General features: G+C 43.7%; 2 protein-coding genes and 4 non-coding genes across 9 annotated transcripts in view; 1 reads left to right on the top strand and 5 right to left on the bottom strand.

Annotated features, from left to right (window-relative positions):
- Positions 1–5,722: 5,722 nt before the first annotated feature.
- TRNAA-UGC (transfer RNA alanine (anticodon UGC)) lies at positions 5,723–5,794 on the bottom strand. Its single transcript has one exon. It is a non-coding gene; the product is annotated as a tRNA-Ala (tRNA).
- A 299-nt stretch (positions 5,795–6,093) lies between these two features.
- TRNAA-CGC (transfer RNA alanine (anticodon CGC)) lies at positions 6,094–6,165 on the bottom strand. The gene has a single exon. It is a non-coding gene; the product is annotated as a tRNA-Ala (tRNA).
- Positions 6,166–9,675: 3,510 nt separating this feature from the next.
- On the bottom strand, positions 9,676–9,755 carry TRNAA-UGC (transfer RNA alanine (anticodon UGC)). Its single transcript has one exon. It is a non-coding gene; the product is annotated as a tRNA-Ala (tRNA).
- A 301-nt stretch (positions 9,756–10,056) lies between these two features.
- TRNAA-UGC (transfer RNA alanine (anticodon UGC)) lies at positions 10,057–10,128 on the bottom strand. The gene has a single exon. It is a non-coding gene; the product is annotated as a tRNA-Ala (tRNA).
- Positions 10,129–12,407: 2,279 nt separating this feature from the next.
- On the bottom strand, positions 12,408–16,150 carry LOC149272844 (pro-adrenomedullin-like). Its single transcript, XM_089506673.1, has 4 exons — positions 16,053–16,150; positions 15,755–15,895; positions 15,270–15,514; positions 12,408–12,553 (listed from the first exon to the last, which is right to left on the bottom strand). The coding sequence occupies exons 1-4, from the start codon at positions 16,148–16,150 to the stop codon at positions 12,408–12,410; spliced, it is 630 nt and encodes a 209-aa protein (XP_089362799.1).
- Positions 16,151–23,612: 7,462 nt separating this feature from the next.
- The window catches only part of LOC149272843 (myotubularin-related protein 13), a 93,975-nt gene continuing 89,828 nt past the window's right edge, over positions 23,613–27,759 (top strand). For all 4 annotated transcript variants that reach the window (XM_089506670.1, XM_089506668.1, XM_089506669.1 and 1 more), the window contains exon 1: positions 23,613–23,667. In XM_089506670.1, coding sequence (XP_089362796.1) covers positions 23,613–23,667 — 55 coding nt within the window. The remainder of the gene's footprint in view (positions 23,668–27,759) is intronic.

Raw genomic sequence — 27,759 nt, 5'->3', positions numbered from 1 at the left:
ATGAACTTTACTGCGACTTACATCCCCGGCACTTCATGGGTTAAGAATTTTATAACGCGGATACTTTGTAACAATACGCAGCTTTATGTTTGCAGCATTAACCCACGACGCGGTCAGGAGACTCTTTATTTGTTACCTTGTTCCTGGGGTCCTTGCTGGAGCAGCCTGGGGTCACCTCGCAGACGATCCCTCTTTGCACCTCGCAGGGGTGGCTCGTGGACTTGCCCCGGCTTGCGGATTCGGTGAGCGGCTGCAGTCCGCGATCTCCGAGTTGTGCAGGAAACTTCTTGCGAGGCTCGGATTTCAAGCTCTCTGCAGAAACACAAACACGCAATGGTATGGAGTACCTGCCAGCCTCGCTGAGCACCGCACGCCGCCTTTGGCTCAGTGTCAAGAGGCAGCCCAGAAAGCAGCGCTTCCCCAGCAGGACGCCCGACGCTCTCCAAGGTTAACGCTTCTTCTCATTTGTTGTTGAAACCGGGGCAGGAAGCGAGAATCTTGCGCGACACGAAAGGTTTCTGAAGACAAACAGTTCCTCGTTTCCGCCAGCAAAACACGCATTCAGGACGCGAGCCACGGAGGTCATACGTGTCACGTTAATGGATACGGGCCAACATGTCTATCAAACAAGCCTATGACATCATATCGATGAGCATTTAATCCATGCATTTCCACGTTAGACACAAACCCCACAAGCGCTTTAGTACCCTGACCACCAAAGTGCCCCCAATGCATCCGTACTGCTTGCCAGTGGCCCCTACGGGAGGCAGTTGTGCCCCCAGGAGCTGCCCCCCATGCCATGAAACCATAAGCGTGCGCAGTTGAGCGAGTTTGTGCCGGGCTGCACCGAGTCCACGTGGGTGTTTATTGCTCATCGATTGCACTTTGTTGGAGCTTCGCGATGAACTAATGGATGCCGGAGAGACAGAAAGCTTTTAAGGGCCTAATGGGCCGTAATGCGGCAGGGTGGAGGAGTCTGGCGGCTGGGAGGGTTTCCTGCGCTGCAGTCATTCGGTCGTTTGGCGGAGCGTCTGTGAGCGAGAGATAGCAGAGGAGACCTCGATAACAGCCCCTTCCACACAAACAACGAGGGCATTTATAGCCCCTGCACCCCGTAAGATCCCCGCTCGCGGCCCGGGGGCCGGACTCTCACGCTTTCATTCAAAGAAATCTCTTTATTAAAGATGTCTTTTTAGGGAATCGATGCTTTTGTTGTGTTTGGGAAGTTTCAGCGAATCTGGGCTGATTGTCTCCCCGGCTCCAGAGGGAAGCCTGCTGTCCGTGGCCAGTAAGGTGGACTCCACTCCAAGCCATGGGCTCTTCTGCCCCAGGAGATGCCCCTGTGAGGGTGATCTAGACCCAGGGGCCGGGGTAATAAACCTTCTCCTGGCTCTGCCGCTTCGTCAGTCAGCCATACTCATAGCCATCGGCCTAGCCACCCGGGAGCTGCCTCCTGACTTGGGACTGGCCCTTTAGAGGGATAGTTGGGGGGGTTTTTTGGGGGGGTCACTGTCAGAATCCCCAGAGAGCCCCAATAATCTACTAGCGTTTTGTAAAAAGGGGCAGTAATATTTATAGAGCGTCATCAGATTCCGTGGAAGATAATAAACGTCTTCCATCCTTTCCTCGAACCTCCGGTTCCTCTTTTCTGTCACTTTCTTCCTTTTTTAAACTTTCAACTGTTGCTTTACCCTTCGGTGACCACAGCCCAGCACATGTATCCGCACAGCGGTCTCTTTACATGAAAACACATGCTGAATGCAGAGGCCGAGATGGAATGGGAGAAAGTTTTATTTTACTGAGAGTGTGGTAGATAAGTGGAACAGTCTTCCAGCAGAAGTGGTAGAGGGTAATACAGTGAGGGTATTAAACATGCATGGGATAGACATACGGCTCCTGAATCTAAGACGAGACCAACGACTGATTAAGGTTTGAGTCTTTACAGCAGGAGAAACGGGTGACTAGGCGGGGGCCGAATGTGGGCCAACCTGCCGCCGGGTTTCAACAGCTCTCAATATATGGAAGGGTTAATTCCCTTTACACGGGACTCTCATGTAACTTGTGACGCGTCTATGGAAATCACGTTATTGCTCAGTAATTACAGGGCGCCTCCTGCCTGTAATATATTCATGCGTTACGCGCCGCTCCCGGGGCTTAGGAATCCACAGATATGAGCAACAGGCTTCCGGAACGTTCCGTCTGCTCGGAGAGGATGTATGGAAAGCTGGGGTTTAATGGGTTAATGTAAAGATCAAAAGGTGAAATTAAAGAGTTTTATTAACAATAATAGCCACCAACCCTGACCAAAGCGTTCCGGGTGAGACCACCACATCCCACCGGCTCACTCCGGCGAGTCCCCGTCACTGGATTTATCTGAAACATTTCTCTCTTTATTAAACCCCTTTATGTATTTAAATGTCTATCCAGACCCCTCTCTCTCTTCTCCCCTCATCTCTCTCTCTCTCTTCTGCCCCTGTCCCCTCTGTCTCTTCTCCCGCCATCTCTCTCTCTCTTCTCCCCCCGTCTCTCTCTCTCTCTTCTCCCCCCGTCTCTCTATCTCTTCTCCCCTCGTCTCTCTCTCTTCTGCCCCTGTCCCCTCTGTCTCTTCTCCCGCCGTCTCTCTCTCTCTCTCCTCCCCCCCGTGCCCTCTGTCTCTCCCCCCCCCCCCCCCAAGCCGTAGACTCAGTCAGGAGTAGACGGAGACCTGCGTGCTGACGGGCGCATGTTCTCTGACCAACGCAGTGTGTTACATAAAAGTCGCAAACATCCCGACGCGTCTCGCGGCGTCTGAGTCACCGGAGTGCGGATTTCACTTTGTTTACACAACATTGCGGCTTCATGTCATAAAACATACAATGCGATGACGTCATCAGTCTTACATCATGACAGGTGTTTGCGATGTTACTTTGTTATTCATTCCGCGCATTGTCTGCAAAATAATTCATCGGGGCGTAGACAATATTTTCATGTGATAAACATTTGCCCCCAGTGCAGGGAGTAAGAGGTTAATTCTCGAAACCCCAGGAGGGGCCCCTTGGGGCCCCAGACAGGAAGGAATATTCCAAAGTGCTAAGAGGGGTAGAAATGCTTAAACTGGATATTTTTACCCCAGGGAGCAAAACAACAGATTGTATTAAAGTTCTTCTCTCTCTGGTTCGGAATCGGAAACATGATGTGTATCTTGTGGGAGCCGTCGGGTTAATCCAGGACCTGCATGATTATTCCTCCCCAGCACGTTATCACTCCCCCTTTGTTAAGTTGCTGGTTGTAGCGGATTGGTTCAGGCAGTCTGTGTGGGGGAAACGAGAAGGGACAGATCTGCCAGAAGTGATCATGTGATGCTGGCTCTGCCACAGGCTGCCACCGAACGCTTTAACGATCCATAAAGCTAAATACCTTTAAAGGAATGAGACGGATTACACAAGAAAAAGCCGTAAAGAACACGGGGGACGCCGGGGACGGTCAGTTTGTGTTTTCGCAGTTTTTAGTACATGCCCCCCCCCCGGGTACTAAATAGTTTGGTCCATTCCGCCGAACTTCTTTACTCATGTAAAATGCGTCGGGGCTCCTTTATATCAGATATTCCCGAATTCCCGCTGCCTCCGGAGCTGCTCCTCTTTCATTTGATTTAAATGTTAATTTATTGGAATGATCCATAAGTCGTTGAATATGGGGGGGTATCGTGGGGGGGCGTGTCTGCGGAGATTCTGGAGGAAATAATGTTTCTTATTGGGAATTTATAACTTTGTATCCGTCCACAGGAAGGAAGGCCGCGTCCCTGACACGGGGGTAGATATGATTGCGGCACCCCCTGCGGCCGCTCGCACGGCGTATATTTGTACCCCGGTTAGTATTGTGTAACCCGAGCACTAAACGCGTTACTCAACTTACACATACGGTCGTCGCCGCCGCTCGCCAGAGGTGTCTTGTTTGCGAGACGTGGATGAACAGCGGCTGTGGTGACAGATCAAACACGGGTTAAACGCTAATACCCCCTGTGTTAATCTTGTGTAGTCACTCAAATTAGTGTTTTACCAAAGAATAACTCGGAGCTCCGATCTGCATCCGGTCACCGACTGTTTATTATCCCAACTGAAACTGTTACCATTTATGGCTCAAAGACCAACCGCCAATCAAAATTCTGTATGGAAATAGTTTAAGAGCCGGTGGGTTTTTAGCTCGAGGGGGGGCAATGAGCAGGTTTCCCCTTTTCTTGTTGTACTCATTATATATGTTGGGTTATTAGATATTATTATACATATTATTATATTAGATATATATATTAGATTATTAGATATTATTATATTAGATATATATTAGATTATTAGATATTATTATAGATATTATTATATTAGATATATATATATATTAGATTATTAGATATTATTATAGATATTATATTAGATATATTAGATTATTAGATATTATTATAGAAATTATTATATTATATATATTAAGTTATTAGATATTATTATAGATATTATTATATTAGATATATATTAGGTTATTAGATATTATTATAGATATTATTATATTAGATATATATTAGGTTATTAGATATTATTATATTAGATATATATTAGATCATTAGATATTATTATATATATACTACATATATTATTATATTAGATATATATTAGATTATTAGATATTATTATATAAAATATATATATTAGATTATTAGATATTATTATTTAGATTATATTATATATATTAGATTATTAGATATTATTATACATACTACAGATATTATTATATTAGATATATGCTATATATATTTTTTAGATTATTACATATTATATATATATATATAATTTATATAAATGTATTTATATTACGTATAAAGTTACATTCACTGCTGATATCTCATTATCTCATATTATCATAAATCACACAATATATTTTTATGAAAAAAATGTTTACTTTACACTATCCAAACCCCGTTATCTTAAGAAGATTATATTAACTTAAAAAGTAGTAAATAGTCGTAACGGTCTTAAATTGAATTTAATTTAAAGCTGGAAATTTTGTTGAAATAGAATTTATGGGACATTTTCCTAGATTTGTTCACTTTTAATAATGAGGCTTTTTAAGGAATTTTACATACGGGAATCTCCATGCGATGAGCTCGTAAATTCATTCATTATTTAATCAATATAAATGATACGCTTAACATACATTGATTTTGATCCTCAAATATTTGATTTTACATTATTCTGTATTGAATATTTGCCCCCATTTTCTTACACGTTTTGTTTCATCTTTCCAAAAAAAAAATCAATTATATATAAACTATAGGCATTACAGTTTAAACTGAATAAAAAATATTATCTAGTTAAATAACAAGTTTTTTATTCTTGCCACTTGTGGGATAGGGCTGAATGGGCTCGTTATGTTGGGTTTAGCATTTTTTCTGTGATTATATTTTTGTATTTTACATGCCAAATAAATGCTTTCATTCACTCAATATATTTCTGTAGGACGCTTGGTTATTTTTTTCCTTCACTTATATTAAAGGTGGAGGAGAAATTTATTACAAGGACATAGATGAGGGGTCAGCTCCATCTTTTTCTTCCTGTTTCCACCAAATATTCTGCAAATGGGTTTGGCTTTTGTTGTTTGATTACTTCTTTGTTGTGTATTTTATTTCCAGTTCAGTAATTGTTCAGTTCAGGTGGGGGGTTTTTTCATTTTTGTACAAAACACCTGAAAACAAAAAAACTGGAGATGCCGGGGATTGAACCCGGGGCCTCATACATGCAAAGCATGCGCTCTACAACTGAGCTACATCCCCTCCTATAGACTTTGTCAAAGGCTCTGAAATCACTCCATATAGTTCCCATAAACAGCCTTTTCACACGCTTTAAAATTCAGTTAGATGAATTTAAAAGAAAAAGTTTAAAATGTTTAAAATGTTGCAAGAAAATTAAATAAATCATCCCTTATAAAGGCTTAAGGTTTTAAATTTACATTCACTGCTAATATCTCAATTTACATTCACTGCTAATATCTCATTTCAGGCAATATCTTGCCTTTTTTTCTGCATTTAAACTGTAATTCCAATGATTTTTTTTTTCAGGACCAAAAACATATTGGAGAAGCCGGGGATTGAAACCAGGGCCTCACACATGCGAAGCGTGCGCTCTACCACTGAGCTACATCCCCACGATATGAAACTATGTACGGATGACATCACATCCAGGTTGTTTATCAATTCTTGCCTTATATATATATTTCTCTAGAAACAACACACTTTTGCTTTAAAAGTCATGACTGCTTAAGCCCATAGCCCGAGGTCAAGAACCCAACACCAAGCTTAACCCCAACATATCCCCCCAAATAAAGACACAGACACCATTAGTGGGGAAAGGGCTTTTGGCCACAGCTTTATTAACATTTGTATACATTCCCCAGGCCAGCGGAAAAAACACACAACCAAACCTTAAAACGACCTGCCAGCTGTTAAGCACTAAACCCAACAGGCAGACAATTACCCCATGAACCAAGAGTCCTAGCCCCGTAGGTGCCTTAAGCCGCCCACGGGATGCGCCTCCCCAAGCCCATTATGGGCAAACATACCAGCAGTCATGACCCCCTTCCCTATTGGTCCAGGGGGCCCCTTTATCATAAGCGTATCTATTGAAAATAGTGCCTATGGCAAGCACTGAAATTGCGCCCCTGTCCAAACTTCCACACATTAATTCACACTCTTTACTACCCCCTCTCCCTCCCTTGTCACTTTCTAACCCCTTTCCCTCCCCTTTCCCTACTACCCTCTTCCTCTCCCCTTTTGTAGTTCTCTCACCTTGAGGTCCAGCGACGGGAGTCTTCTGTCTTCCTGCACTGCTGCGGTGCCTGCTGCTTCACTGCTGAGCGCCGTAATATGACGTCATATTTCGGCGCTCAGCAGTGAAGCAGCGGGCACCAGCGAGCGGCTTTTAAACGCTGTCTTTTTTTTTTTTTTTATGCGGGGGAGAACAGGGGGCGCCAAGCCGGTGTTTAAAAGCCGCTCGCTGGTGCCCACTGCTTCACTGCTGAGATATAACGTCATATTAGAGCGCTCAGCATGAAATGGCGGCACCGGGACGGAGGTAGAGGCAGTGGCGACTCTAGAAACAATATATGGGGGGGCACACAAGATACCACAGTCAAACTGGGGGGCATTCATAATTTCCAAAAGTAATGTGCTATGGAATTATACTTTTGTTATTGGGCTAAAATAATACTTGATCATTCAACATGGGAAGCCTGAAGCCACAATTGAGTGCGACTAATCCTTGAAATAAATATTATAACACAATAAATAACTTTTCCACTAAATGATTTCTGGGCCTTGAATGTTTTGTCCCCTGAAGTCACTACAACTTCAGGACGGCATTTTATCTCTGGATAAATATAAATTAAATAATTCCTACTGTAAGTTAAGTGCCAGGAAACAGATGGCCAAACACACACACACCAACACAGGCTCTGTCACACCAACACCCAGACACACACACCAACACAGGCTCTGTCACACCGACACCCAAACACAGACCCCAGGACAGGCTCTGCCACACCGACAACCAAACACACACACCAGGACAGGCTCTGACACACTGACACCCAAACACACACCCTAGGACAGGCTCTGCCACACTGACAACCGAACACACACACCAGGACAGGCTCTGCCACACCTATACACACACACCCGAGTACAGGCTCTGCTACACTGATAACCAAAAACACACAAACAGCAGGACACAATCTACGTCACAGACGTCTACATCAGGATGGATTTTTCACACTGCATTGTCGTTCATACCCCCCTTAGTGTTTTTGCCCCTTGTGTATTGATGCCCCTGCTGCCCATATATATTAATATTAGCCCCAGTTGCCGATAGCAGGTATAGATCAACATATTAACACACAAACCAAGCTTTGCATGTATAGATCAACTGAAATTCACTTGTGATCTCAGCACTGAAGGTATTTATCAAATAAACAGAATCAGACATACAAATCCTGTATTTGCAGGTATACAATAGTATATGAAATGTAGCACTGCAGGTATAGATCAAAAAAATACATGGAAACAGCATTGCAGGTATTAATCAACTGAATAAGACATACAAACCCTGTATTTGCAGGTATACATAAATAATGTATGGAAATATATAGCTATGGATCTACAGAATAACGCAAAAACCCAGCTTTGCAGGTAAAGATCAATTGGAATTCACATAAAAACACGTCATTTAAAGGTATATTTAAAACCCCCTAAATTACAGGCATAGATCACAGGTTGCACACCCCAGAGCCAGCCCTGGCGTCCACACTACCCACACAGCAATCACACTCCTATCATACCCAGGCAACCAGTAAATGCTGGTACCTAGGCATGATGGGACTGTGCTTGCTGTGATTGCTGTTAGCAATCACACTCCTACCATGCCAGGTCAGCCAGTACATGCTGGTACAGGGTGGCTGTAAGTGATGTGCAGACCCCATACTGCTGGCAGCATCAATGCACAAGGGGGGCAGCTAGCCAGGTTTCAGCATGTACTGGCTGACTTGGCATGATAGGAGTGTGATTGCTAACAGCAATCAAAGTCCCATCATGCCTAGGTTCCAGCACTTACACATCCAACCAGTAAATGCTGGAACCTAGGCATGATGGGACTGTGATTGCTGTTAGAAATCACACTCCTATCATGCCAAGTCAGCCAGTACATGCTGGTACAGGGTGGCTGTAAGTGATGTGCAGACCCCATACTGCTGGCAGCATCAATACACAAGGGGGGCAGCTAGCTAGGCTTCAGCATGTACTGGCTGACTTGGCATGATAGGAGTGTGATTGCTAACAGCAATCACAGTCCCATCATGCCTAGGTTCCAGCACTTACACATCCATGCTATCACACACACACTCATTCATTCATATACTCATTTATTCACAGATTAATTCCCTCAATCACGCATACTCATTCCAACACCCTCCCCACCCCCTACCTGCACTGCAGCTCCTCGATGCCGCTCACAGACTTCAGCACAGAGGAAGCAGGACTGGAGCAGAGTCATGTGATGTCACGTGAACTCTGCTAGGTTCCGCTTCCTCTATGCAGTACAGAAGACCCTCCCACAGGTAAGTAGCAGGGCTCGAGGTGCGGCCCACGTAAGATCGGTTTTTTATGAAAAATGTAAAAAAAATTTCACCTCCCATAATTTTGTTTCATCTTTCCAAAAAAAAAATCAATTATATATAAACTATAGGCATTACAGTTTAAACTGAATAAAAAATATCTAGTTAAATAACAAGTTTTTTATTCTTGCCACTTGTGGGATAGGGCTGAATGGGCTCGTTATGTTGGGTTTAGCATTTTTTCTGTGATTATATTTTTGTATTTTACATGCCAAATAAATGCTTTAATTCACTCAATATATTTCTGTAGGACGCTTGGTTATTTTTTTCCTTCACTTATATTAAAGGTGGAGGAGAAATTTATTACAAGGACATAGATGAGGGGTCAGCTCCATCTTTTTCTTCCTGTTTCCACCAAATATTCTGCAAATGGGTTTGGCTTTTGTTGTTTGATTACTTCTTTGTTGTGTATTTTATTTCCAGTTCAGTAATTGTTCAGTTCAGGTGGGTTTTTTTTTCATTTTTGTACAAAACACCTGAAAACAAAAAAACTGGAGATGCCGGGGATCGGGGATTGAACCCGGGGCCCTCATACATGCAAAGCATGCGCTCTACCACTGAGCTACATCCCCTCCTATAGACTTTGTAAAAGGCTCTGAAATCACTCCATATAGTTCCCATAAACAGCCTTTTCACACTTGCTTTGAAATTCAGTTAGATGAATTTAAAAGAAAAAGTAAAATAATGTTTAGTTGCTGTATGACATTAATGTTTAATACAAATGATACGCTTGACATACATTGATTTTGATCACCAAATATTTGATTTGACATTATTCTGTATTGAGTATTTGCCCCCATTTTCTTACACATTTTTATGAAACATTGTTTTTGTATTTTTGTACAAAACACCAGAAAACAAAAAACAATTAAGTGGAGATGCCGGGGATTGAACCCGGGGCCTCATACATGCAAAGCATGCGCTCTACCACTGAGCTACATCCCCTACCATAGGGTCTTGTAGAGGCTCGGAAATCACTTTATATTTCCGAGGTACATAGTGTGGCTATTGTCCTGAAAAGGACAATAAAGGATCACAGCAGCCCACCCCAAGCATCAAACAGCCCACCCCAAGCATCAGACAGCCCACCCCAAGCATCGGACAGCCCACCCCAAGCATCGGACAGCCCACCCCAAGCATCGGACAGCACTCATCTTGAGATGAAAACAGTACAAGGGGTAATTTACATACAATAGACACAACAAACCACACAAAGTTCTCCATCAGGTCCTCCTTTGCACACAGCTCAGTATTTGCACTCAGCCCAGTAGCGGATCGCTATAGTAGTCTGTGGGGAGGATGGGAAACACGGCTGTTCCCTGACTTCTGGCTGAAACCTGCTGGAGATCAGATCCAGGTACCCATACTGGCCATAGAGGTCTCTGTCCTGTAAATCCTGACCCGATGGAGAGTAAAACACTCATAAACCCCCTCCCAAAATGCAGAAACACCTAATCTGTCCAAACTCCACAGTCTTTAGAGTCTCTTGTACTTGGGGAAACGTGGCACTCCGTACCAGGGACCACAGCGGAGGAAGGAGGCTGGCACTCAATACTCACTCCCGGAGCCCATGGCACCGAGGCTTCAGTGACACTTGGCTTTTTTCTGCATTTAAACTGTAACTCTTATTGTTTTTTGTAGATCATTTTAGGACTAAAACTTCGCTGGGGACTGAACCCGGGGCCTCACACACATGAAGCGCACGCTCTACCACTGAGCGACCTCCTCAAACAAGAGTGCTTTTAAACCGGTGACATCACACACAGGTTGTTTATTAACTTTTGCCATATTGGGTTTATCTAAATAAGGCAAGAAGTCCCGAATTCCCTTCCTGTGTTTGCTCGCACTGCTACCACTGGATCAAATCATAATTCACAAGATTATTAATCCCATTTTTTTCTTTGTTGTTTTGGAGGCACTCACATCATAAGAAAGACACTGGAATACTTGAACCTTTACGATGAGAATAGTTAATGTTTATGACATAATGTACAGCGCTAAGGAATATGATGGTGCTATATAAAATAACAAATAATAATAATAAAATATCCACAGCAGTACGGCTCGGAGACACTAGGGGGCAGTGAAGCGCAGCAAATGCAGAAATAAGTCAAATGAAAAGATTCCTTTAGGAAAGCATGCGCAATACATACAGAGCCCTGCACTATAGGCTATGGGAGAACATACAAGAGCATCCGCAGAAAATATTTCTGGGGAGGAATTATCAGTCCCATGCAAGGGGTAAAGCCTGGGTGGAATAGATAACATGATGATCATTATTATTATTATTATTATTATTATCTTTTATTTATATAAAACCAATCATTCCTGCAGCGCTTCTTAGAGTCCCTACATTCAAAGGGTCCAACAGAACTAGAATTCATAAACATATAAAACAAACCCACAGAATCTTCTGGGTAATAAACATAGATACCGAATATACCCGGAAAAAATGCCCAGGAGTTTGGTGCGGGGCAAATGGGAAATTCCATGCGATTAAAGTCAAACTGCATCTACAGAGGTTTCCGCTCGTCCTGTTATACAGACTGCAGTCTCTCCGGAATAATCGGGGGGATTGTGACCCCTCATCCCCCCAGATTACCCCACAGACCCAGGTCATAGTTTGATGAATGCTCCAAATGGGTGCTCCAGCAAGGGGTTAACTTCTCGAAATAATTAATAATAATAATTAATAATAGTAATAATAATAATAATGGCAGCTCTACTAAAAAGTGTTACTTGGTCCAACTCGATCCCGGGCTGGTATTGGCCTTCGCACACATTGCGCCATCGGATTCTGCGTTCTCATTGGCTGCGGTGCGTGATAATGGGATCTCATTGGCTGACGCCTTGTGCGTGATACTTGATATAGCTATTTATCGTTTAACTTGTTGAGTACTTGTCCCGTAGGGGTTGTTACCCCGTACCCTATAGGTCTTGCATTGTTAAAGTATCTGATGGAACCGGCACAGACCGCTTGGAACCGCACTGAAGCAGCAGGCCGATTTTTAAAACAGATTAAAGCATTTTTGAGATGTTTATTTGAGCCGCGGTCCCGGGGCCACGTTTCAGCTATCAGCACAATGCACCGAGATTGATATAAATGGCCCAGCGTTGACGAAATAGCCTCTAATTGGGATGTTGCTAAACATAAAGCTGATGTATTCGTTACATTGAGGGAAAATATTTGGATAGTGTCTCTGAGTTGCCAAAAGCGGTCTTGATTATGACTGAGAGCCTCCTGAGTCCTGCGTGGGTCGGAAATATCCCCTGTTATTCGCTGCTTTGTCCACTCGCTTGCATTTGGCAGGACGCCGCAGCTCGCTGGGTGAAGTCATGAAGCTGCGGATATTTTTCAGCGTGTGGATGACTGCAGGTCATAGGAATGGAAGCCACGCGTGTCCAAAGACATGAACAATATGCCCTGACCTCACGCCGGGGCCACAAGCTGCCCTAATGGGGGAAGTTACTGCCCTGCATTGGACTCATCGGGTAGGCAGACGGTCGCGTCCGGCTCTCCACCGGGATCTCTGGCCCGGACTCTCCTAACGTGTAACTCCTAAACGTGTAATGTGTGCTTCAGATCAAAGTAACTTCTGTTAAGTTGTGGCTGCTGGCCGTGGCATTCGGTGGCAATAGTGACAGACTGACTGGGCCGTGAGAAGGTTGAGCACCAAGCTGAGTAAAAGCCACTCATTTTAAACTGGGGGCAATTATTGTTAAGCTGGGCAAGTTCTTTATTGGTTCCAAATGCCTTCCCATCCAACATAGAGAAACCCCCGATCAGCTGCTCTAGGTTCTTGTCCTGCAGGCTTTAAGACACTTTGTTCATTGTAAGCTCCCGTGGCTTCCTACTGAAAGTGGTAGGGGCTAATCCAGTAAGGGAATTTAAACATACATAGGATAGACATATGGATCCTGAATATATAGAGGGTGATAGATAAGGGGAACTGCCTCCCAGCAGAGGTGTTAGAGGGTAATACAGTAGGGTATTAAACATGCATGGGATAGACATACGGCTCCTGAATCTAAGATGAGACCAACGACTGATTAAGGTTTGACTCTTTACAGCAGGAGAAACGGGGTAACAGGGTTTGATTCAGTTTTCCCCCAAAGCAGAGCTACATGTACTTTATGGGATATTTACTTCTTTAATCCTCCCGCCAACCTGAACCCCAAACTTAGTTTACCAAACAGTGACTTGTTGATGAGCTGCGGTGGGATTAATGATTTCACGGTTAATATTTCTCATGGGTGAATTTGGCTATTTGTTTACCCCACGGACAATATTATTAGTCACCACTAGATGGCAATAGCATCCCAGTGTAACCGTTACTGTATCCAGCGCAGGGAACATGTGAGGCTTCTGGGGTATTTTCTGCACAGGGTCTGACTTGGCCCATTAATAATAATAATAATAATAATAATAAGGAGCCGGACCGTAGAATCAGTAATAAATACACCGGCTGCTTGCACAATATTTGGGGAACCTTTTTTGATACCATTTTGAGAATAAAGACTGTAGGTGGAACCCTTGGCCTTTTCTTCTTTCTTTTCACCAAATTTCTGCTGGAATTTTCCAAACTATTTTTGGATAAGAACCACAACGGTACATTTTCCAAAGCCGGCCTCTGGCTGCCTTTAAATTCCAGAGCGTATCGTAAAAATGTTTTGTTTCTTTTTACACTGTTCACTGTCACGTGTGTTACACATAAATGCAGCTGTCCGGGGGAATTAATAACTTGCCCCCAGAGCTCTGTACAAATAAATGGAATCAGGTTCTGAGATTGTTTCATGTTTGTTACAAAACCCGAAGCTTCCGCGCATATACACCACATGCGCGCACACACACACACACGCTCATCCAGAAACATATAAACGCCAAAACGTAAAGGGAGATCACAGAACACTCTTTGTGTGAATAAGAATTGTGGGTTTTTTTATTATTATATCACAATGTTACCCATCCGAATAATATTATGAAATGATACATAATTCTCTCATAAGAACGGAATGTAAAATAAAAAAAATCATTTACAGATATCACATTTCAATAAAATATGCGATAAAATGCCCTTATATAATATATCATGTAAAAAAATAACTTTTGCTTTGAAGACGCACAAACATAAACAGTAGCATTTAAATATAGGTTTCTGGCTTTAACATACACAGGTTAAAAAATAAATTGCACTTAGGGTTTGAAGTTCAAGTATTTCATACGGTTCCCAAGGAACCAACCACAGTCCACCTAGACTGCCCTTTACGGGTAATCTGGATTATAGAATCTTTTTTGTAACAAGTTCATTGGCTACGACAGGACAAAGGAAGGGGGGTAAGGGTTTCGAGAATTAACTCTGCGCTGCCAGAGATAACCTTTAACAACATGGTGTTGGCTTCTCCAGTAAACAGAGCTTCTAGAAATCAGGACCCATTTGTCCCATAATGAGGTCTGTCCATTCAGCATTACAAAGACTTCTTGCGGCAAATCCAGTGACGAGCCGCCTGACCTACGGATCGCAGGACGTGCGTCCTGCAGCACTGAGAGCCCAGGAGGAAGAGCCATGATAAAGTTCTTGGATCCCACGCTGGTCCAAAAGTCCCCAAGCCTAACATTTTAGTATCCGTGGGTTTTCAGTGCTGAGCTCAACAAGCATCCTTACAAGTGCAAAAAAGTATATCCCGCATTGACCCAGAGAAGTCCGTTGGGCTTCTTCCAGATCTTGGCCATTTGCGATGTGTCCAGGAATCTGAAAACCCATAACCAGACCACACAAACGCTATTCTTCAATACTTTAAGGCATCTTTGGTTCATCCTTCGCTCCCCATTTCTGTCTGGGGCTGCGCCTCAGGATTTACATGAAACCTTCTAGGGCAGAAGGCCCCTTTTTTAAGCTTACATCGTGGTGAGGCTAAGTTTCAAAGTTAAGTCTTAAGCAAGGTTTCCCACAATTTGCTCTTTTTCCATGTCCCCTGCTCATGGTTGGGTCTCGATGTTTGACCAAGGGCTGGAACATGTTCCGGGAGGTCGCTTGAAGGATCACTCGACCTCTCATTGGCGTTGACCCACGATGGTCTGATTTTACCATCCACAAGCGTTAGGAGAAGCTTTCTATCGGGGAGGGATCTCCTCCTTCGGCCATAGCCCAGTGAGCTGATCTTCTTGGCTGGAGCGGTGCTGTCCTTGTCTCTGTCTGTGTACTGGTAGATTTGGTGGGCCAGGTTCTGCACGGTGCAGGTCCCAAATCTACATCCAACTCTCATGGACTGGAGGTTGTGGAAATGGTTCAAGCTGTGCCTGTACCTCTTTACACGGATATGGGCATCGCTACTGCAAAACCAAAAGAGAAGGCGACATAAGGAGACTGATCGCAAACCCCAATATCCATCCCAAATCTACAACAAGGGAATCTGAAAATATCCAAACCTCCCCAACCCCCTTATCCGGAATTCTCACGGATTAGCTCCTTTAAAATATGCGAACAACCCTTGCCCCCTGATATTGGGAAATATGTTGTTTAGAGAGTTGAATGCAAACATAGCGAAGCCCGGCATGCATGTAATCAATTACCTGGCGGAAGGAATCGATGGCTCCTTCACATCTTCTGATTTGATGAAGAGGGAACCCAACTTTGCATCAGTTAACTGGGCAGAAGTTTCCGTGTCTGTCTTTAAATCTCTTTTGGTTTGATGTATCCCAATTAAACTCCTCCTGGAAAAGTACAGAACGAGTTCGGTTAGTAAACCATCCAGTCATCCCGATTAGAATTGCAAATCTAGATTTCTAAGAAAAACTCCAGATCCCCTGGTCTGGTATGAAAATTAAACATTTACTTCTGTGGCAGAGAAACAAGTTTCAGAAAACTTACTTTTTTATGTTATTTGGACTTATTTCCATTCTTCCTGCGACCGAGCCCAAGAAGGTCAGATAAGTCAAATGAAGCAGGATAGTGCGAGCCAGTTCCATTCTGGATACAATCCTAATAGGAGCAAAACAAGAACAATCATCAATCTCCCAAAACACCAGAAGGTATTGATCACATTATTTCAAAGAGATACTTTATTTGCATGAAAATGGTGCCAAAACATGATAAATAAATGCAGAGCTCTAAAAATGCTGGCAGGAGATTTATGGAGATATGCAAAAAAAAAAATTATATATATTAAATAAATAAAAAATACTGAACCAAATAGAATATTTTTTTTGGTGCAAAATATTAAATAATATATAAGGTGTATGACAGCCTCTCATATATGCAATTAAACATAGAACATATATATTTTCCCCTTTGCTTTCAGATAAGAGAAAGTCAGACTCTGCAAACCTGTTACTTAGAAATATCCTTTTATAATAAAAATCCAGAAGAATGAATTACTAATATTAGAGTACAATAATAGTAATAAAAATAAATAAAAACTCCTGCTTCTGTCCCCCATGCGGAAAGGGAACCTACCTGGTGAGTGTTTATAATCCCCAGATATTCGGAGTCAGCTGCTGGGAGTCAGAGCCAAGGTACGAGCTCTCCGAGCTGCTTCAGTCTCTCTGCCTGTCCTGGGCTGGTGAGCTGCTTAATATAGAGCAGGGGGCGTGTCTCAAACTTGAGTGACAGCAAATTCATTTGCATCCTTACAGTACAAAGAAAACTCAGATACTTTTCTTTCTCTTTTTCTCTTTTTTTTTTCATTTTGTCCTTTTATTTTATTTTCTTTCTGTTTAATTACCCCAGACTCACCCTGCAAAGTAAGGAGGTCACTCCCAGCCCAGGGTCTCCCCTCATGCTCCTTGGGTGCTGGATTTTGCCTAATAAGGGCTGATCTGGGGCACTTTACAAGATTTGCCAGGAGATTAATCAGGGGCTGGGGATGGGGTAGTTATAAGAAAAATTGGTTTACAGGGCAGTTTTTTTATTTATCTATCTGTAATTCATAATCTATCTTCTATTTATTATACAAAAATTACATCTGTCCATCCATCTATCTATCTATCTATCTATCTATCTATCTATCTATCTATCATCTATCTATCTATCTATCTATCTATCTATCTATCTATCTATCTATCCATAATCTACCTAGTGTTTTTTATTGTAATCCACAATCTCTTTGTCTCTTTGTCTATCATCCATCTATTGTGTGTGTATATGTATATATATATATATATATATATATATATATATATATATATATATATATATATATATAACATTTTGGGCTCATATAGAAAACCACCAATGAATAAAGAAGCCAGGTCCCTGGATTATTGAGTAAATATCTGTGATAATTGATATATATATATATGATATACAGTTTTTTGGTGATAATTTGCTGAGGTTTAGGATCAACCAATCTCTCAATTGGTCAGGAATGTGTGGATTACAAAAGATTCCCATCACTCCCATCACCCTTGACTGAATAAATGGATGTATTCGAATGAAGGGAGTGGCAGTCTGACAGCAGATTGTGCTAGAACATTTGCTTTTTGGACTTCAAGTCTCATTATCCAGAATATGCAAAAGTTTTTCTCTAAGGTCCTGGAAATGGTTACTACTTAGTAAAGATAGAAATATTATAACAATAACAGAATGAGCCAATTTCTGTGCCTCTGATTATCCTGAGAGTTAAACTGTCATGTCTGTACATACTACATACTGACAGTGGGTCTATAGGGGTCATTTAGGATCTGCACGGGGTGAGGATCTATAGGGGTTACATAGGATCTATAGAGGGAGAGAGGATCTATACCTGGTTATATAGGATCTTTAGGGGTTATATAGGATGTATACAGGGGAGAGAGGGTCTATACCGGGTTATAGATGATCTATACAAGGAGGTTGAGGATCTATACGGGATGATAGAGGATACAGGGAGAAAATTAATCTATTATGTGAGGACCCCTATACAGTTACCCTGTTCTTGGTTAATATCCCCAGGGCAGATTTGGGTTGTTTAACCATTTGTGCGCCGGGGGCTCTGATGTCTTACACCCCCCAGTATTAATGTGAAATTAGGTCAGCACGAAACTGAAGTAAAACGCTCCCAGTAACCCCAGCAGATCCCAGTAATGACACATTAACAGTGGATGGTTTGGGGGTGAATCACTGCACCCGCGGGGGGGAAACAAAGGGGTCAGAGATTCCAATGGGGCAACCCTCCCAAATACCGAGGGGTAATTAAAATGCAATTCATTGCCATGTGCTCAAGTTTAACCCATTCAGCTCCACAGTAACGGGCAAATACGTCGCAAACCTGTACTGAAAGAGTTAAAACCACTGCTGGGATGCTCGGTACCGGCATATAACATAGATGTCTGCAAGGATATATACCCCAATTAGTGCAATTGGCAGGCCCAGAGCAGGGGAGCTGTGGGAATAGATACCCCAACGTGCCCCCTATATGCTGGGTGTATTGTGTTTAAAGGGACAGTGACTGTGAAGGTAGTCTCTCTCCCTCTTCCTCTCTGTCTCTCTCTCTGTCTCTCTCTCTCCCATTCAGTTTCTTCTATCAAACTCTTTCTCTTTCCCCCTCTCTCCATCTGTCTCCCATCACACTCTCTATCTTTCTGTGTCTCTTTCTCTGTCCGTCTCTATCTCCTTCTGTCTCCCATACCTCTCTCTCTCTCTCTCTCTCTCTCTGTCTCCCCCTGTCCATGTTCTGGCTGCTGAGCGCTGTCCCTTCCAGGGGTCCTGATTCCAGGTCTGTTCTGCCTGCTCTGGGGCAATATGCTCTGGCTGGTCTTTGGGGTTGTCCCACTGACTGTGACCCTGTGTTTACTGCCCCTGCTGCATCACAGTAAATATGCCCTCTGACATCACTGATACCCCTGTCATTAATAATCCCAACAAAAAATTCCAGATGTAAAAGTATTTCCGCAGATAATGAGTGGGGTTTGTGGAGTGTCTTTCAGCGCGTGGAGTGGGGGCAGTTTCCACGGGCTGCTGAATGTGCAATTAATAGCTTTATATATATATATATGGTTGAGAAATCAGGGTGTGTGTGAGATGAGGGTGTGCCAGCTGTGTTACCCCTGGGGCAAATGTATTCACAAAGACACAGAGCTGCCCCTGCCATGCTGTTTGGCCCTTCCAGGGGCTCCTATTAAAGCGACTGTCCCACCTACTCTGCTGCATGTGTCACAACTAAATGTATCATTAGGAACATTGTAAAATGTTGCACAGATTAGTATTTTGCTGGGACATTTTAATTGTCATGTGACTCAAAAGCAGACCCTGCTTGCCATGGAATCTGGGGCAAGTTTGTGATTAAATCTTATGAGAAAACAATATAATGAGAGCTAAGGTGAGGTTTATCTCTGGGGAGGGCACTTGATTTTTTATCTGAGCAGAACAGCACCTTTTATCATAAGACACTAATAAATGCCTCCGCCTCACAGTGTGAAACGTGATTACACGCATGTACCCGGGTGAAATCTACCGGTGAAATCAAAATAAGTTAGAAATTTAAAGTTATGCAACAGCTGCTTTACAGTGACTACCATCCACATCATCCTTAGCAGTGGGTAAAATGTGCCCCCTTCCCTCAGTGCAAAATAAAAACCACAAGAAGGAGAGGGGCAGAGGGCTGGGGATGCCCCCCGGAGGGGTGTGATTGTCTTTCTAATTAGCGGATACCCAAATGCCCCCTTATTTGGTGTTACTGGCAGTATAATTAGCGGATACCCAAATGCCGCCATTATTTGGTCCGATTAGCTGAGATACCAAAATGCCCCCTTATTTAGTGTTACTTTCAGTGTAATTAGCAGATACCCAAATGTCCCCCTTATTCAATGTGATTTGCTGGGTAATTAGCAGATACCCAAATGCCCCCTTTATTTGGTCCGATTAGCTGAGATACCCAAATGCCCCCTTATTTGGTGTGGTTTGTGGGGTAATTAGCAGTTGCTCACCCTGTGAAGATGCATAGATGCCGTAATACACAGGAAACGTCGTTCCTCCCCTGGGTGTTGAGTAAGAGGCTGAAGTCTCCTTGTGACCGTCTATGGGGCAGTTGCATTTTCTCCATATATGGAGCCCCCACCTGGGGCAGGTAAGCATTGAGAGCGAGACACACACCTGTCACGTTCTGCACAGACTGATGTCAATGAGACAGCAGCCAGGAATGTGACAGCAGAAAAAAATCACCTGCAGTAAAGCAGTCTCTGCACCCAGCAAGTCAACAGTTACCCCACCCAGGGCAGGTCCGGGGGTGCACCCAAAACTCCATAAAGTTGAGTTGGCAGTCTGCACTAACCTTTTATTCTAAAGCGACTCTTTCTAATGTGAAACAATGACTTGGGCGCATTTCTAGGAGCAGAGATTTCATCACAAACGGCACCAAATTTCATATCTGTACCCAGTGGGTGTAAAATATACCCCCACTAATACCCCTGCACCGTGGGAGGGTGTCATGTGTGGCGTGGGTTTGCATGGTGTGTGTGTTATTCATTTATGTGTTATTTTCCATCCTCAGACAGGCTAGTTACATTAGTAACATTTTATATCAGTTTGTTTTATAAATATTTGTCATTTGGTGTTAAAATTATGATAATCAGGATAATATTTGCCATGGATGATAATAATCTGCTGAGTGTAAGAAGCGCCTGCATTCTGCGGATTAAAGGTTTTTGGGTGACAGGTGAGTGCGCATGCGCGGTGTTGGGTTGCAGAAGGTCGTCGGAGATTTTACTTTCCTTTTTTTTTGCTGTTGAAGTTTTTACATTTGTTTTTAGAATTCCTGTGAAATGCGAGTTCTTGTTACTAGTAACACATACTGAGAGGATGAGCAGGTGAAACTTTTCTCTTTAATTAATCAAAAAAGGAACTGAAAACGGAGGTTTGTTATCCGTTTTTGTTAAAAGTTTTTGTTGTTTAGATATCTTGATTTAATTCACTTTTTTATGAAAAAAAAAAAAAAAATTTAATTTGACCACATTGTAAGTATCCTAACTCCTCTGTGTTTCCAGAATATGCCAGTAAAGAGACGTTGTGGTGCAGGGGTCCGTGGCCTTTGGGTAAAGCATACGAAGAAGCAAATCCACAAACCGAGACTGGTTTAGTTTTTAATTGCGTGCTGTCCCTTTAAATTAACTCCAGTTGACTGTTTAGTAAGTAGCTGTCATCTTAATATGAAGTTTGTTCACCCCGTGGATGTGTTCCCAGCTGTCTTCCGACCGTCTCACCACTGTTTGCTTACAATGTTACGGACGTTACACAGGAACCGCATACTTGTCATTTTTCTACTAAAATTAAGCTAGCATTAAGCCTGTTAGAATCTGGATTTGTTTTTAGGGACAGATTGTTTTTGCATAAACACCAAAGAATAACCCAAAAAATTTCACCGGGACGCTGCGCAATACAACGCCTGTGTGATTAATAAACATAGGAACGATAATATTGTTTAGAACAAAAATCTCCCTGATAAGGAGAGAGGATTGAACTGCGATCCTGAAATACCAGAGCCGCTTACCACCCCCCCAGAGCCACTTACTACCCCCAGAGATGCTCACTGCCCCGACTTCCTGCCATATCTCATATTTGAACTATTTCACTAATTATGAGACATCCAGGACGGCTTCTGATGTTATGTAATACAGAGATAAGCTTGTATAATTGGCTTTACGCTTTAAATATGGAATTCAGCTGGGTGAATATTGGTTACTCCAGTGTAGCTTTCGCTCTTAGAGCGGAAAAAATGTCCTACTACAACCTTTATACAGCATTTCTGCGTCTCTAAGGGCCCGCATCCCAGGGGCAGGCCGGTCCTAAAGTCTGTGAAGAATTTTGGACTGGCTAGGATAGGAGGGAAAGCAGCAGGACCACATAAGGTGCATGTTGGGATGAATGTGTATGTGTAAGTGTATGTGTGTGAGCATGAATGTTTATGTGTAAGTGTATGTGTGTTAGCATGAATGTGTATGTGTGTTTGTGTGTGAGCATGACTGTGTATGTGTAAGCGTGTTAGCATGAATGTGTATGTGTAAGTGTATGTGTGTTAGCATGAATGTGTAAGTGTATGTGTGTTAGTATGAATGTGTATGTGTGTTTGTGTGTGAGCGTGTGTTTATTAGTCTCTGTGTTTAAGCCCAGCTCTGGTTTGTTGAGTTAAATTATACTTCTTTCAATTAACTTAAAATGCAGAAAACTGCAGAAAACTTCAGGGCTGATTTTGAGTCACGAGAGGCTGATGAGCTACATGGAAAGGGATCTCGACTGCCAACTCAACACAGCTGAAGTCAACTCAACTGACAGGTTACAATGAGCTGTTTGTCTGTTCACAGAAATTCAAGTAAACTCAACGGTCAACTTAATAAAATGGTTCAACGCAACAAAATGGCGTCGACTGAACAAGACTCCTCAGAAGGAAGCAAGCTGACCCAGAAGGTTGTCAAACACCTTAGGATGGCTGAGTTGAGCTCCATCTTGACTCGCTTGAGAGACATGAACGTTGACAAATGATGCGCCTGAAACACAAGACGAGTCGAGTTAACCAGCTAAATGGCGGCTCGACAGGCGACATTTGACGTCCAACACGACAACGACTCTTGTCTTGTGAGCGGTTCAGTTTGAGTTCCGTTGTGCGTTTTTTTGGTTCCTTTCGTCGAGTTCCTTGTAATGTGACGACTTAACACCAGAGAACTGTCTGTGGCCAGGGATGTGAATTGTTGGCACGCATGACCTCTGAGCACACGCGGTGTCAGAAGGCAGCAGGCCGTACACAGAGCGCTGACCGAGGAGGGCCGAAAATCCCTGCTGGAAAATGTGTTTTCTAATGTAAGCGCTGGGTCGGGTACTTTTACGAAAACTGTCAGATTATTAGCAAATTCCACTTGCAGTAAAGCAATGTCTATTTTTTCATTATGTAACACGTCTATAGCATGTCTAAGCTTTACATGACACCCTGTATATATCAAAATGAGCTGGAGTCATCATGTCTTAGTACACGCCGCCTCAGGGTATATGTATGCCATAAATATTGTATAGCCCCTGTCAGGGCAGTATATGTATGCCATAAATATTGTATAGACCCTGTCAGGGCAGTATATGTACGCCCTATACACCGTATATTCCTGTCAGGACAGTATATGTACGCTGTATATACTGTATACGCCTGTCAGGGCAGTGTATGTACGCCGTATATACTCTATACTCCTGTCAGGGCAGTATATGCACGCGGTATATACCGTATACCTCTGTCAGGACAGTATATGTACGCCGCACATACTGTATACATCTATCACATTTGCAGCCCAACACTGTGAGAACCAGAGGCAGGCCCCGCCCACTCAGGCCAGGACTCACGCGCATGCGCAGTCTCCGCGTTCAGTCAGCGCGCAAGGGCACTGCGCAGGAGCGATCCGGGCGCCTCAAACATGGCCGGACAGCTGCGGATATGATGCTGAGGGTCTTCGTGAGGAAGGAGTACACCACGCAGCCATGGCGAGGCTGGCCGACTACTTCATAGTAGTGGGATATGACCACGAGAAGACAGGTACGTGCGGGGGCTGCGGGAGTGTGCTTTGTCAGTGCCCCTCACAGTGATGAGAGAGAGGTGATGCTGCAAACCTGAGCACCCCTGCACCGCCTCACATGGCCTGCACCCCCTCCATCTCATGCACTGCTTGGAATCACCCGTGGGCGAAGTGTAAGGGGTTGCAGTGATTTTGTTGTGTAGCCCCTTTCCATGGCTGCCAGTGTTTAGTAAATTGGGATTGTCTCCTCCACCCCTCATGTCACATCCTGAGTGACGCAGGGGGGATGTCCCTTCCGCACACAGCAACAGCAAGCCCTGGGATAAGGGGCAAAATGCATCTAAATGTGAATTGCAAGCATGTGGGGCATACCTGTTCAGTAGAGGGGGGCCTTCGTGCCCCTTTTCAAAAGGCAGAGAGGTGGCTTGTTGCCCCATGTCCAAAGGGGAGCTAATGGGGAGAAGTGTAGATTTTTAGCTCCCAGGTTTGTGACAGAAAAATCCTATTTACTGTGAAAGAGGCAAAGAGGTGGCCCTGAGAGTGTGCAGAAGGTGCTGACTGGTACCCGGTATGTCGACAGGATCGATGCACAGGTGCAGTCAGGTGATTCAAAGTGACCTGGTTGCTGTGGCAACAAGTGTGCTTAATCTGAATGGTCCATGGTTGTTATGGTAAAAAGACCGGTTCTTATACATAGCAGTAGTCCAGCCTGTGCAGAGAACTGGCACTGCTCACCGGTAGGCTGGCTGCTCTCTGCCATTCGAGCTCCAGTTTAGCACTGTCCTCATATTGTTGCAAACAAAGCACAACAAATAAAAGCTGATATTTCGTTACTTGGCGATGTTTTGCATATTGTGTCAGATGCGAAAGTGGTTAGGATATCAGCACCGTGGAGTATTCAGGATCTTCTTTTATAGGTCAGAAGGTTGGCGCAACATCGCAGCTTGCCCCTGCTCATATGAGTAGATCCTGAAACCTTGCTTTCTTGGGGTCCTGGTGGAATATCGCTGGCGCTCTAACGTACAGGCCGTATTCTTTGCACATTGGTTTATTGGTGTCCTGTCCCCTGCGGAGGTGTCAGTCTGTCACTGATCCACCTGCGCTGGGTGATGGCAAATGTGTCGATCTGCACTGCTTTTAGTTTCTATTCACGAAAGGGAGATTTGACCGCAGGGTTGTTTCAGCTCCTTGACTTCACTATAAGTCATAGATTCAGGATCCCTCTCAAGTGAGCGTCTGCTGTAGCGAAACCTTGGCTGGCTCTTTGAAAATACTTAAACCAGTGAGATTTATCCGCCTTCTAAATTATTTTTTTATATATGGCCCACACGGCCCTCTATAGTGAATAGGAGAATTAAAATAAGAACTGCCGTGAAAACTCCCTTTAGTTAATAGACCTCTTTGAAGACAGAGCTGCTGATAAAAGGTCGAACCAACAAATTATGTTTTATTTTGTCTCCTTGTGTACTTGATTAAAGCATTTAACTCCCAAGTGACGTCGGTGCCGGCAGCCTGCAGCCCTTGTAGTGGGGCTCATGTAATGCTGACCCCGGAGGAGCTGGTCATGGACCAAGCGTGTGGCGGTTCCTAGGCACCGTTATGTCATAGAGATAACTGTGTCCTGAGGCATAGAAGATTGCATGTGGAGTGTGAATAATCGAGTTTCTTTTTTACTTTCTGTGAGATGTCAAGCGTTTGCTGCCTTCGTTTCCGAATCCCTTACTGCTGATGGGCCTGTGTACCAGTAAATGTAATGGCGACTCCTGAGGCTGATTTATAGTGAGCTTTGGGAATTGCTCGCTTCTTAACTATTAATATTTTCTGTTAGGCTTTGAAATTCTGCAAAAGGTATTTTCTGGCCTGATGGCTGCTATCGAGATATAGGCCATGCAGAAGCCATATGCAAGTAGCGTCTTCCATCAGTATTCAGATAGCTGTGCACGTTTGTGTGGCCTGTTGGCTCTGTGTGTTCACCAAGCCCGTTTGCAGCTCTCTGGCACTGAACTGTTTAAGTATCGGCATCATTGCAATGCAGGCCGTTCCCGGTGATTGTGTCTTTGCCGTCGCTCGTGGGCCGTGGACGATTGTCGTAACCATTCGGATATCGTGCTTACTGCGGCGGGTCCTTCTCGGGCCGTTCGCTGAGTGTTCTTACGTGTCGGGAGCACACCTACACGTTCAGCGTGGGAAAATGCCAGATTATGCCGTACTTTTTGCCGTGGCTGTGAATGCCTTGCAGAAGATTCGCGGTTTGGCTGTGACACAGCGAAAGGCATAAAACATATAATTTGAACAGGCCAGGTAATTAAAGGGGCAGCAACACCCATTCTTCAAATCAAATGAAAAAAGCTCAGCAGGGAGATGATAGAAACTAGCACTAATGTTTATTAAAGCTCAGGATTTAGAAGAACATTTGTTTCCGCATAAATGGTACGCTTTCTGCACATTAGCAATGCGTCCTCGGCGTGGGTAGTGAAAGCCGTGTCTGGAACCCTACCGGCACACACCTACACCACAGCGAAAATCTGCGTGGGCATTGAAGCTCGCTCGCGGTCTATACGTGTCTTCGAAGAGTGAGTGGCCGTTTGGTCTTGGTTACTGAGCTCGTAATTCAATGAAGAAATGTTTTGTGAAGACCCTGGGTGTCGGCACGCTCTGGTCGTGTGTATAAAAAGTACAACCTCTGGATGGAGAGAGCGTTTAATGCCCCTGTCCCCAGACCAATTCTGGTTATAATCTCTTAATCTTGCTTTCCCGATGTCAGAGGATACAGCGCTGCTATAAACAATAAACAGAAATCCCCCAAAGTCAGGAAATCTCTATAAATCTGGTTCTTTTTCCATTTAGAAGAAGTCACAGAGAAAACACGTGATGGGGATTTTTTTGAGTCAGCCACAGTGAATGCACAGTGATATATTGTTAGCAATTAAATGGAAAGGATCCCCATAGTATATTCTGCACAATTACCTTTCATAAAACGCCGACGATCTCCTTCCACGTGCAGTTTTAACGTCCCTAAAAGACGGCAATCAAATCATCGGGGCAGGTGTTTAATTGCCCGCCTGGGGGATGAGTCTCGTTGTCACGTCTCAAACTGTGGCTTCTCTCCTAATTTTGCTGTAACAGGTGTGATTTAGTAAGTATTGTGAGTACCCCCCAGGTCTCTGGGTGCTGCCGACAGCGTGAGTTGTTATAAAAAGATGGCGGCAAGTTATTTGTAAGTGGGAATGGGGCCGTTCGGACAGTGTCTGTCTTTTGGGTAATTACTAAAGGAAATGGGCTTCTTGTACATCTCGGCCTGGTTATGGTATAATGACTGTTTGAGAGATCGCTTTGTATTCCTGGGGGATCTTTGCAGTTGATATTCATTAATAAAGTCCGAAATTTCCCATGTGTTCTGCTTAGCTTCATGGGATACAGATGGGATTCTAGCAAGTGCACAGATGTTTGCGGATATCAAAAAGGACATGGGAAAGAATTTACACCGGGTGCAGGAGCTCGCTGTCGGGCCAGCTGCTTGTTGTTTTAAAGCGCCAGTCCGGGTTCCGCGCCGGCTGTCAGATCTGTAGTGTTGGCGCCATAGTGAGCGGCCTCACTTTGGGTAATTTTGTTGACAGCTGACTTAATTCGGCGCATGATCGGGGTTTAAAAGGACAGCCATGCTTGCAAAACAAAAAGGCAGCAGTATAAGCCGAGTTTTTATACATTTATTAACGAGCATCACAGGATCATTAAAATATTTGAAAGCCAGTTATTTATGTTCTCCAAATAAAATGGCTGAGAAAGGGGGCAGTCCTGCAAAAAGTGCGTTTGTATCCTTTTGGAATTGGACTACACAAAGAAGCTCTCTGATAACCCGGTTTGTACGTGTCCGTATACACGTGGGCTTTAGGGTCCGGTGCCGCTGACATTTCTACCACAATAAACAATAAAACAGAGAAACACATTAACATATTCAGTAGCTGCGCCCACTGGATTCTGAGAGGGATTGTAGTACAGGGTGGATATACAGTCGTATACATTACGCTCGCCGCTGGTTGTATTGCAAGTTTAGGGTTATAGTTCGCTTGCTGTAGGTTGTATCGCTAACTAGGAGCTATTGCTCACTCACT

This window comes from Sceloporus occidentalis, unplaced genomic scaffold, assembly GCF_023333645.1.
Source record: "Sceloporus occidentalis isolate IW3139 unplaced genomic scaffold, rSceOcc1.0.p SCAF_410, whole genome shotgun sequence".
NCBI classification, from domain to species: Eukaryota; Metazoa; Chordata; class Lepidosauria; order Squamata; family Phrynosomatidae; genus Sceloporus; species Sceloporus occidentalis.
The sequence above is the reverse complement of the archived record's forward strand: the minus strand, read 5'-3'. Positions and strand labels throughout refer to the sequence as shown.